Source organism: Sciurus carolinensis, chromosome 6 (genome assembly GCF_902686445.1).
Source record: "Sciurus carolinensis chromosome 6, mSciCar1.2, whole genome shotgun sequence".
Lineage (NCBI taxonomy): Eukaryota > Metazoa > Chordata > Mammalia > Rodentia > Sciuridae > Sciurus > Sciurus carolinensis.
The window spans coordinates 86,116,278-86,128,491 of record NC_062218.1 but is presented as its reverse complement, the minus strand read 5'-3'; the positions used below and the strand labels follow the sequence as shown (position 1 = coordinate 86,128,491).

Sequence of the window (12,214 nt, the reverse complement as noted above, 5' to 3'; positions counted from 1 at the left end):
TTGGAATTTTCAGATGCTTTCTACTTTACATGTATTGCAGCAATTCACTAGAGCATCAAAACAAAACACGCAGCCTATTAAAGAGAACCTGCAGGGTTTTCCCCTCTTGTCTTCAACTTTAAAACTTACCTGTTATCTAAAAACCTAAATATAGGCTAATTTGAAAATGGCAGAATTTGTTTTGAAGTTCTTCCTTGAATCACTTGTTTGCTAGCCCTTTTATTTTCATTTTTATTCATTGAGATAGTTGAATGTGTAGGATGAGCTACCTTTCTAACCTGTTCTTTTTTTTTTTTTTTTTGGTAATTTTTGTTCGGGTATTCACTTTATATTTCAGTTATGAGCAAGTGCTACTATTTTGGGATGTGTAATGTTTATATGGGAAAACAACAAGCTGGTGCATAGTTCTGTACACAGTGCAAATATTATTTTTGTAAAAAAGCAAGAAAAAATGAATGAACAAGAAAACTGAATATTTTATCATTAAAAATTTCTTGTATTTCTTGTGCATTAATCTGACCATGATTTCCCTGCAGATTATGATCTTATAGCTGAGTCTGTGATTTTTATTAACTAGATCAAGTTGCCAGCATTTTTTGGTATTAGTGAGCCTCACAGTTATCCTGAGTTGATTTAAAGCCAAATACATGTATACGAAAGGGAATTTCTGTTAATGGAAGAGGTTGCTTTTGGGGATGTCAGTTGGAAGAAAGCTAATCATCTTATGCTCGTTTTACTTCTATGTGACAGTCATCACCAGAGGTCCTGAAATTTCAGGTGATTCCTTATCTCCATATGGTTCTGATTTTAGGTATTTCCTTGTTTTATCGACTCATCTTCCTCACAACCTGCCCCTCACTGTGTGAATCTTTCTACCCTGTCCTCTGGAATTAAGAAATATATGTCAGCAAAATCGGCACACTCTCACCCTCCTTTCTACTGTGATTGAAACAAAACAATTCGATCTTTCCATCTGTCTCTCCTGTCTCCTCTTCCTCCCCCGCCCCCACATTTGACTTTATCTCATATTTCACTAGGTTCCTTCAGGCTTGTATTTTTGGCATTAAAAACAAACAAACAAACAAAAAAACTTCTAATTTATTTCCCACCACAATTATCCTTATCTCATCACTCTTATTTCTTCCATATAAGAGTCAAACTAATTTTTTCAGGTGAGAAAATTCCACCTTTTTGCTCTGATTATTTTTGTATCTACTTTAGTCAAGAAAGTGTTTTCTTTTTTAGTAGCTTAAAGTAGAAGATGACTGTTTTCTCTCCATTGCCTCATACCACTGGGCCACAGAAGAGGTAAATAGCCTCTAGTTTCCTCTTCCATACTCAGACCTCTTTCTCTCTAATCCTTCCTAAACCTCTGTGGTAGAAACACATTCCAGCAGGCAATACTTTACTACCCCTCCTCAATGTGGTCACTGTCAGACTCAAGAGGCTTCCTCTCATTCATTAAGGATGTCACACCCTGTTTCACTTTCATTCTAACACCTGGCTTAATGATTTTGAAACTCATCTTGAGGTTGTAATACTCTATCTCGATAATTCTTTCCCAGTAATTCTGTCCACACTCTACCTCATCCATCCTTTCTTCCATCCTTCCACAGTCAGACCTTCCAAGGCCTTTTCTTATCAGTGCCTTTATTCTTTCCATGACCTTACTTATCATACTGTTGAACCACAACTTCTGTTTTCTTTCATTTTGCTCTCAAGTACCAGACTAGTCTCTAGTCCTTCTAGAACCTAATATTTTATGATGCCACCATCTGATTTCAAACTTTATTTTTTTACTTCTGCTCTTAGTCAGCTGAACTTTTATGGCCTGCAACCAACTATTATGCTGCAATCTCTTGTTTGTCCTTCTGACCAAACCTCCTGAATGTCCCAGGAGACAGAATTATAGGATGAGGTGTCCTTTGCCCTCTTCCTTATAACTGGATTAAGATAAAAATGAGTCCCATGAGGAAATCAGAAAGATAGAAAAAGAAAACTGAAGTCATGGTGTTATTTTCTTGGTTCTCTCCCTGAGCTGTGAACTGGCGCCTCCTTGGACTGACAAAGTTTATCTCGGGAAGGTCCTCACTGCATGACAGTCTCCTTTTGGTTATACTGCCCACTCTAAAACCTGTTGGTGATTCCTTTCAAATCCACTTTCTAACTAAGTGATACATCTGACAATTTTTATTATTTTATCTTATACCATTCTAGACCCGAGAGCTATTATATTACACCTTATTCCAATTGCTTATTAACCATTGTCAGTTTTTATCCTTGTCTTCATGGTTCCTTCATTGTGTATTTCATAGTAACCAGAGTGATGCTTTAAGATATGTCATTTATACTTATATTCCTTCAATGGCTTCTCAACAAGAATAAAAGACCAACATTCTTTTTTTTTAATTTGTTCTGATTAGTTATACATGACAGCAGAATGTACTTTGACACATCCTACATAAATGGAGTATAACTTCTCATTTTTCTGGCTGTATATGATGTAGCGTTATTAGGTCATGTAATCATGTATGCACATAGGGCAATAATGTCTGCTTCATTCTATTATCTTTCCTACCCCCGTGTCCCCTCCCTTCCTTTCACTCCTTTCTGTCTAATCCAAATTCTCTGAGGATTCTCCACATTGCTTTCCAGAGTGGCTGCACCAATTGCAACTCCACCAGCAATATAAAAGTGTGCCTTTTTCCCCACATCCACGCCAACATCTGTTATTGTTTGTGTTCTTGATAATAGCCATTCTAATTGAAGTAAGATGAAATCTTACAGTTGTTTTAATTTGCATTTCTCTAATTACTAGAGATGTTGGACCCTTTTTCATATATTTATTAATCACCTGTATGTCTTCTTCTGTAAAGTGTCTATCCTGTTCCTTGACCCATTTATTGATTGGGTTCTTTGTATTTTTGATGTAAAGTTTTATAAGTTCTTTATAAATTTTGGAGATTAGTGCTCTATCTGAAGTGCATGTGGAAAAGATTTTCTTCCACTCTGTAGGATCTCTTTTCACATTGTTGATTGTATCCTTTGCTGAGAAAAAGCTTTTTAGTTTGAATTCATTCCATTTACTGATTCTTGCTTTGATTTCTTGCACTTTGGACATCTTGTTAAGGAAATCTGATCCTAAGCCAACATGATGAAGATTTGGGCCTATTTTGTCTTCTATTTGGTGCAGGGTCTCTGGCCTAATTCCTAGGTCCTTGATCCATTTTGAGTTGAGTTTTGTGCAGGGTGAGAGATAGAGGTTTGATTTCATTTTACTGCATATGGATTTCCAGTTTTGCCAGCACCATTTGTTGAACAGGCTATCTTTTCTCCATTGTATGTTTTTTGGCTCCTTTGTCTAGTATGAGGTAACTCTATTTATCTGGGTTTGTCTCTATGTCTTCTGTTCTGTACCATTGGTCTGTCTGTCTATTTTGGTGCCAATACTGTGCCGTTTTTGTTGCTATTGCTCTATAGTATAGTTTAAGGTCTGGTATTGTGATACCTCTTGCTTTACTTTTACTGCTCAGGATTGTTTTGGCTGTTCAAGGTCTCTTATTCTTCCAGATGAAGTTCATGATTGCTTTCTCTATTTCTATGAGGAATGTCATTGAGATTTTAATTGGAATTGCATTAAAGCTGTATAGTGCCTTCAGTAGAATGGTCATTTTGACAATATTAATTCTGCCTATCCAAGAACATGGGAGATCTTAAAAATATTTTTTTTAAAAAAGAATATGAACAATAATAAATGCTGTTGAGGATGTGGGGAAAATGGTACACTTGTACATTGTTGGTGAGGCTGCAAATTGTACAACAACTTTTGAAAGCACTGTGGAGATTTCTCAGAAAAACTAGGAATGAAACCACCATATGACCCAGATATCCCACACCTCAGGATTTATCTTGAAGAACTAAAATCAGCATAGTATAGCTATAGCCACTTAAGTGTTTATAGCAGCACAATTCACAGTAGTCAAATTATGGAATCAACCTGGATACCTATGAGTTGATGACTGGAACAAGAAATATGGTATGTGTCTACAATGGAGTTTTACTCAGTCATAAAATGAATGAAATAACGGCATTTGCCTGTAAATGGATAGAAATGGAAAAAAATCATGCTAAGTGATATAAGCCAGACCAAGAAAGTCAAGGTCAAATGCTTTCTCTCATATGTGGAAGCTAGAGCAAAATAAAGGAAAGAAGGTCTTGAGGGAGGAGATCAGATATCATAAAGATGTAGAGAAGATCGGTGGAATAGAAGAAAGAAAATGAAGGAGGGAGCAAAGAAGGGAAAGGGGAAGAAAAATGGAATGAATTTACCAAAATCCTCTTGTATACATATATAAATGTGCCAAAGGGAATTTCAACTTTATGCATATGTAGTAAACACCAATCAAAAATAAATAAATAAGGAAGTGAAAGGAATATCAGTAGAGGAGAGGAATTCTCCTCCCCCAGAAGAATAGGGAGAGGGAGGAAAGACAGAAAAGGGGAGGATGGGAATTGAGACCAAATTCCTTACATGTTTGATTTTGTCAAAATGAATCTAAATACTATGTATGATTATAATGTTTTAATTTTTAAAGAGCAATAACTTAACAACTTCCTCTCTAATACTGATATGATATTCATACTATAATTTTCTGAATCATTTGGATTGAAATCATCTTTAATTCCTCTTATTCTTTCACTAGTAACCTAGTTCCATATATTTTTAAAATTTGCCATTATTTTTCTCATTATTTTGTAACATAGGATATATTCAATGGATTAATAAAATGCTAATATCTGCCATCTCTGATCTCCATTTAGGTCTTAGAAAACATGACTTACTTATCTTCTGTAAATTATTAACCATGAAATATCACAAATTCATATTTTCATTGGTTCCTTATTCAGTGCCACATTATGACTTTCTTTGTACTGCGTATTTTTGTTTTTGTGCTCCCATTTCTTCACTTGCAAAAAAAAAATATTTACAAATGTGTTGGCATAAATCACATGTGATCTATTCTTGGTTTATCATCCATTATTAATTACTTTTTTGTTATATAATATTAATGTGCTAATATTCAAATTTTTCTTTGCTTTTAAAACAAACATTACAATATTTTTATTTGGCTCTAGAAGTCACTGCATCTGCTGTGTCTAATAAATAAAAGCTCTGTCATCATTACATACAAAGACAAGTGTTATCTTTTAAACATAGTTCCAAAATTTTTTACTGTTGGGTAACTGTCCACATTTCATATCCCAGCTAAAATTTGATTTTATTCATTCCTGTATCTTTAATTGTCTTAAATAATTTGGGTACAATTTCTTAAACTAGAAAACCTTTTCTTAAGTGACTATAATTACACACACAAACACACCCAAAGACAATAATTCATCCGGTAAAGGACCCTGGATTTATCTTTTCTGTTCCGAAATAAGGAATGCAAGTTTATCATGAGGTATTTATTAGTAAAACTGAAGTAACCCTAATTTATTGATTTAATTTTTATTTTACAATAACAAACATTTTTGTTTCATGACTGTATTTCTGAAACATTGTTTTTAATCTTTAATATTCATAGACATACTACAATTGTTCTTGCATTAAATCGGGATTAACAACCTCAGATTCAGAAGGTGATTTTATTGATGCCAAACCTGGGAAATGTGACACCAAGTGTTATACATTACCTGTGTTTTTTGCTTTGATTTTTTCTGCAGTTATTTTTTCTAGTTTTTCTAGTGTACCACTTACCCTGCTCATCTTCCGGTATGTATGTAGTATTTGCAATTATTTCTAATATGATACATGAGAAATGTTGAGTTTAGAAATATTTCAGATTATTATAGTAAGTGATTTTCTCTGTGTTGTAGCAAACGCAGCGGGGAAATTTGTTACATTGTCAAAATTTATGTATATGTCTCATTCTTTTAGTCTAATTGTATAAAATATAGAGGCTACATTTAGTTTAAAATTAAATGTATACATGTATTAAAATAGTACATAGCACTCCTTAAATACATAAAAATTTTAGGTATTAATGTATCAGTTACAAAATGAAACCTTAAACAGTCCAATATAATTATAGTAAATCTAACCCATGGAAAATCATAAATAGGAAATGTCTTAATTGTAACACAGTTTTGAGTATAAAGTTGATTCATAGGTTATAGGTGTTTATTGACTAATTCTATATTAGCCAATTAAATTATGAGAAAATATCTGTGTCATCAACAAAGAAATGTAGAATTAGAATGTAGGAAATAAATTTTTTTAAAATTTCTGAAATGAAAGCTAAATTGTAAAGTGCACAATGAAGGAAAGACAACATACAAAGCAGAGTAAAGGAGGGGTCCAAAAACAAAAATTAAAAATAAGTAAATTATGTGAAGAAAGTGACAAAAATTGAAGATAAGAAAAGAAGGTCTAGTATATATATTGTTGAAGTACCCAAAAAAAGTAAGTTCAAATATTTAACTACCTAGTTAAATTAAACTTTAGTGAAATAATGATAAATAATAAATACTGAAACAATGATATAAAATGAACAAATATTAAAATATAATATTTGAATCTGTACATTGAAGTACATCCTAAGTACCCAGGTAAATTGATACCAATCACCATTAAAATATATCATAATAAAATTATCAGTTTAAAGGTGAAGAAATAACCCTTCATTGTTGAAAAAAAGGGAGAGCAGAAAAATGTTGAGGATTAGATTTTCAACACTAATATTTTTCTCTAGAAGACTGTGAAACACTTAATTTCCAAGGAAAGAAAATGTGAGTTAACCATGTCACCGTCCACAAACAACCCTAAAACTATAAACTTAGTTTATATGGATAAACCCAGGAGTTATCATTCTGTGAAACATTACTTAAGAAGTGACAATAAGGCAAGTCAAAACCAGCCAAGATATTATTGGGTAAACTTTAGCAAATGGTCATGTGGAGACCATTGTATATACTTAACAGACTTAACTAGTTATTTAACTAACACATTCAAATATAATAATTCACGCTAGAGTGAAGACAAACATTAAACTGAACATAAGGGTAACAAAATTGAATGAAATTCTCTGATTAAGTGGAAATTGCTCGGTTAACAAAAATGGGGGAAGATGGTAGAGACCAAAAGAAGGGTAAGATTGATGACTGCCTAATAGGTGAAAAGTGGTGAGAGTCAAGGCATATAATTTTATAGCCTTTTTTGAAGAAAATATACATTTAGATGACTTTGCAAATTGCAATTATACCTACTGGTGAATTTTTGCAAACCATAACCCAGTTCAAGAAACTGATAAATACAAGAGTTCCAGGAACCACCTCTTCCCACCCTAAAGTCCTTTCTTGTCACTAATATGCTCATTGTTAATGGTTATCACTATCTTGACTTCTACAGTAAATAGGTTAATTTGTTCTGTGTGGGGACTTTATGCATACACAGGATGATATAGCACATAGTCATTTGTGTCATTATTGTTTTTCAACAATGTGTTTACAAGAATCATTCATGGCCAGGTGTATTGGTGCACACCCAAAATCCCAGCAGCTTGGAAGGAGACTGAGGCAGGAGAATCACAGGTTAGAGACCAGCCTCAGCAAACTTAACAAGACCCTCAGACCTTGTCTCAAGAAAAGGGAAGTGGGGTTGGTGATGTGGCTCAGTGGTTAAGAGCCCCTGGGATCAATCCCTGGTACCAAAAAAACAAAAACAAAAACAAAAAAAACTCATTGTTTTATATAACAAACTGATTTTTAATGTTCTATAGCAATGTGGTCCAATCAAATTTTCTGTAATGATGGAAATGTTCTATATCTCTGCTAATATATTAGCCTGTTGCCACATGTGACTGTTGAACACTTGAAATGTGATTAGTGGAAATGAAGAACTGAATTTTTAATTCTATTATATCCAAAAAAACAAATGACAAGATAATTTTATCAGAGAATTAAATTCCGTCAAAAAGTAAGAAGTGAAATTCTATAATGAAAATGCTGTAACTAGAATTAAGAACTCAATTACTCAATAGGTCAATTTAATACTGAATTAAGATGAAGATAGAATTAGTAAATTAGAGTTTGGTTATCTGGGAAAGCAGGTGATAGAAGATTAGTATGTTCGAATATAAATAAGTAAAAATGTTTTAGTCTGAAGCACAGATCAGAAAATAGAAATGAAAATAGAAAGCAAAAAAGTCTACGAAACACATGGACACAATGAAAAATTTATGATATATATAACTGATATACCAAAAGTAGGTAGAAAGAAGGACCTAGAACCAACATTTAAAGAATAATAATTATGAAATTTCCACAATCAACCAAAGATATTATGGTGAATAATCTTCCAAAAATGTCTGTCGTCAATTCCTTTTCCCCCCCATACATCTATATTTGCATACCATACCTCTGATTAGAAGAAGGATGGACGAAAAAACTATGCAAATACTTTTTAAATTTATTGAAATGTTTCACATCTGAAATCATATATTAATGTCTAACTTTTGGATACCTTATGATCCTACAATTCCACCACTATATGTGTACTCAACAGAAATGTGTTCTGTATGTTCCTCCAAAGACAAATGGAAGAATGTTTATAGATACACTATTCATAATGGTCCTTAATGGAAAATAATATTAACTCTACAAGTAATGAATAAATTTTAGCATATTCATACAATGAACTACTACAGAGTTATGCTGAAAATATAGTGACTATTAAACATTTATGCTCTTTCAGTTTAAGTTAAATTCTATCTTCACCTGTGTTTAATTTGGTATTAAATTGATCTGTTGAGAAATGAGTTCTTAATTCTAGTTACAGTATTTTCATTATAGAATTTCACTTCTTGCTTTTTAACAGAATTTAATTCTCTGATAAAATTCTCTCATCATCTATTTTTTAATATATTAAGCCCAGAAATTTAAGGTACGTGCTAGATATATAGTATCTGAGTATTCTGTGGGTATCTTTATATTGTATTTTTTCCACATTATTTTTTTAAACTCCATTTTATTTCCTGGTCCTGTCTCATAAAATTTACAGATTTTTAAAAAATCATGTGTTGTATTTTATGTTTCAAAAATAATAGAGGATCTAGGTATTACATAACTCCAGAAAATTAAATATAATTTTAATCAGGCAGCTAGACTAAGGATCATTACCTATAATCCAATCAAGAATATGATTGATGATAGGTTTTGGACTTTTTCATTTTATATTTAATTTTAATTTTAATTATAAATTCATATTGTACAGATTAATGGGTTTTTCTGTGACATGTCTGTACTTGAATGTATTGTGCCTTGATTGGAAATGTACCCTCTCTAATATCCTCTTTCACCCTCCTGTCTCCCTACCTGTTAGTCCCTTTTCTACTTTTCATTGTTTTTTATAAGTTTCCACAAATGAGAGAAAACATGGAATACTTGTCTTTCTGTACCTGACTTTTTTCACCTAACATTATGACATTACTCAGAAAAAGAACAAGTTCATCTAATCAATCAGTGGACTGAAGAGCTGAAAAGATATTTCTCAAAAGAACAAATATAAATAGTCAATAATATATGAAAAGATGTTCATTGGTTTTAGCTACCAGGGAATTGCAAATCTAAGGTACTTTGAAGTTCCCTCTCTTGCCATTCAGAATGGCTATTACCAAAACAAATATAAACAAATGCCAGTAAGAATATGGAGTAAAAGGAACCCTTATAGACTACTAGTAAGAATGTAAATTAGCTTAGCTACTATGAAAGCTAGTATGGAGGCTCCTCAAAAATTAAAAATAAAACTACAATGTGATCCAGCTATACCACTCTTGGCTATATACCCCAAAGAAATGAAGTCAGCATAGAAAAGAAATATCTGTATACCTATGTCTATTACTACAATAGCCAAGATAAAGAACCAACATAGGTGTATGTCAGCAGATGAATGGATTAAAAATATGGTCTGTATGCACAATAAAATATTATTCACCCATAGAGAGGAATGAAGTTGTACCATTTGCAGAAAAAAGGATGACACTGTAGGTTTAAGTCTTTAAAAGGCCTTATCAGATGCCAATTCTCTGTTTATCCTTAGATACCGTCTATCTAGGGGTCTTGACTGAAAATAATGTATATTTCACATAATACTCTTAATTTTTGGTGAGATTTGAATTCCATGATTATCTTCTCAATTATAATAATAAAACTTCCAAGAACAATATTACCACTTTACAATATATGAGAATGACCAATATATTTAGATAAGAATTCAGTAAGGCAGCATATAAATCAATAGACTCTTTAATTTTCTTGTAATAATCAGATAAAAAATAAAATAGATTAAAAGAGCTCTTTAAAATAGAAGAAAATGAAGGAAAAGGAAATGGAAGAGAAGGAGAAAAAAACTATAAATAAATTTAACAAGAACTGTGCAAAACCTATATGAGAAAAAAATTGAAAACACTTCTGAAGGCACTCTGTAGGATCAGAATTCAGAATATACAGTTGCCAGGATAGTACATGAATGGAGATTAAGGGAAGGAGGATGGAATTTGCAAACACAAATAGATCGCATAGGGATTCCTTTTGAAGAGATGGAATGTCAGGTATTTTTTCTTTTTTCTTTTTTTTTTTTTTTTTGGTGCTGCTTTTATGTGCCTATACTTAGAAGAAAATCACACAGAACTACATGCACACATACATAATTTCAATTTAAATATTTTAAAAAATCTACATTAACTGGAAAATGAAAACAAAATAAGATCTACAATCTAGTTCACACTAACTTTCCAACTTTCAGTTGCTTGGTTTTGATATTGTGTTATTGATACCCAAAGTGTCAACACTGGGGTGAACTGGATGAAGATAGCATTTTTAAACTTACTGTAAGGCTCTAATACTTTTAAAATAAAAAGTTAAAAAAAAAGAAAGTAGAAAAACAAAACATACACAAATATACCTCTGAATGTACCCAAAGCAGGGACAAAGTAGTTCAAGTCTTATTTGACTTGAACAAATAAGAAAGCTACAGCTCATATTATTAAATAGGAAGACTAAACACAACTATCTCAATTCTCCTTAGGTATCAGTAATTTCAATTTTTTTTTTTCTAGTAATGGCCTTTATTCTTCATGGAAAAGTACAGGAGTTGTGCAGAAACAAAACTACATACCAAAGAGTAAGACTTTCACAAATATTAAAGAAAATAATAAATAATAAATAAGTAATAGTTGTTATAGAAGAACTCATGGAAAGCCTATAAAAATGATAAAGCTGTTTATACACACATTTAGGAGTAAATGTTGAAGAATAACACCAGTAAGTTCCTATTCATACAAAGACCCTAAAGATGTTCAGTAATTTCATTCTGACAATGAAGATATAAAGAGACTTTACAAACTACTCAATTTGATTCCAAAGTTTTTATGAAAAAACAAAAGCAATATTACCTGAAGTAAAATAATGAATCAGATTCATAAACTAAAATGTAATGTAAAATCTTAATAATTTAAAAATAGTGCAGATTTATGAATAGACTGACGGTAAGTATAACAACAAATTTCAAATCATCAGAAATTTAATATATAATGAAAATAAAATCTTAAGTGCTGGAGAAAAAAAAAGACTGTTAGGGAAGTGATTTCAAATAATTGAATAAACTTGGGGGAAAAATCTTATACAGAGCTCATATTATAATAACCCTGAAAAAATCATATAGAACAAGGACATAACTATGAAAAAATAAAAATGCTAGAAGAAACTTTGGTTAATTTCTGTATTATCTTTAAAAATAGGTAATTCTAAACATGACTCAAAATCTGTAAGAGGCTAAAGATTGTAAATTTTATTCCATAAAATCAAAAATAAGAAAAGTCAAAAGTTGAGCAAAAGTTATCATTTGAAAGTCATAGTCTATAAAATGATTAATCCTTCTAATATGTAAAACACACCTAAAATTAACAAAGTATAAAATAAAATAAATATAAAAAATATGAAAAGATGTTCATATACATCAATAATAGAAATTCCTAGGGAAATAGAAATTAAAAATGTAATGTGATTTTTTTATATATCCAGTTGACGGGAATAAAACTTTAATAATAGAATTTGTATGAAAGTTTATAGAAACGAGTACTCATATATTGCTTGAGAGAGGACAAAATGGTACAGTCCCTGTAAAGGAGTATCTACAATAACAAAATTACATTGTGTC

The 12,214-nt window shown here is 31.6% G+C and overlaps 1 protein-coding gene across 1 annotated transcript in view; it reads left to right on the top strand.

Moving 5' to 3' along the window:
• Slco6a1 (solute carrier organic anion transporter family member 6A1) overlaps window positions 1-12,214 on the top strand; it is a 178,510-nt gene that overhangs the window by 70,137 nt on the left and 96,159 nt on the right. Inside the window, 1 exon segment of the mRNA XM_047554753.1 lies at window positions 5,586-5,773. Within this exon segment, the coding sequence (XP_047410709.1) occupies window positions 5,586-5,773 (188 nt within the window).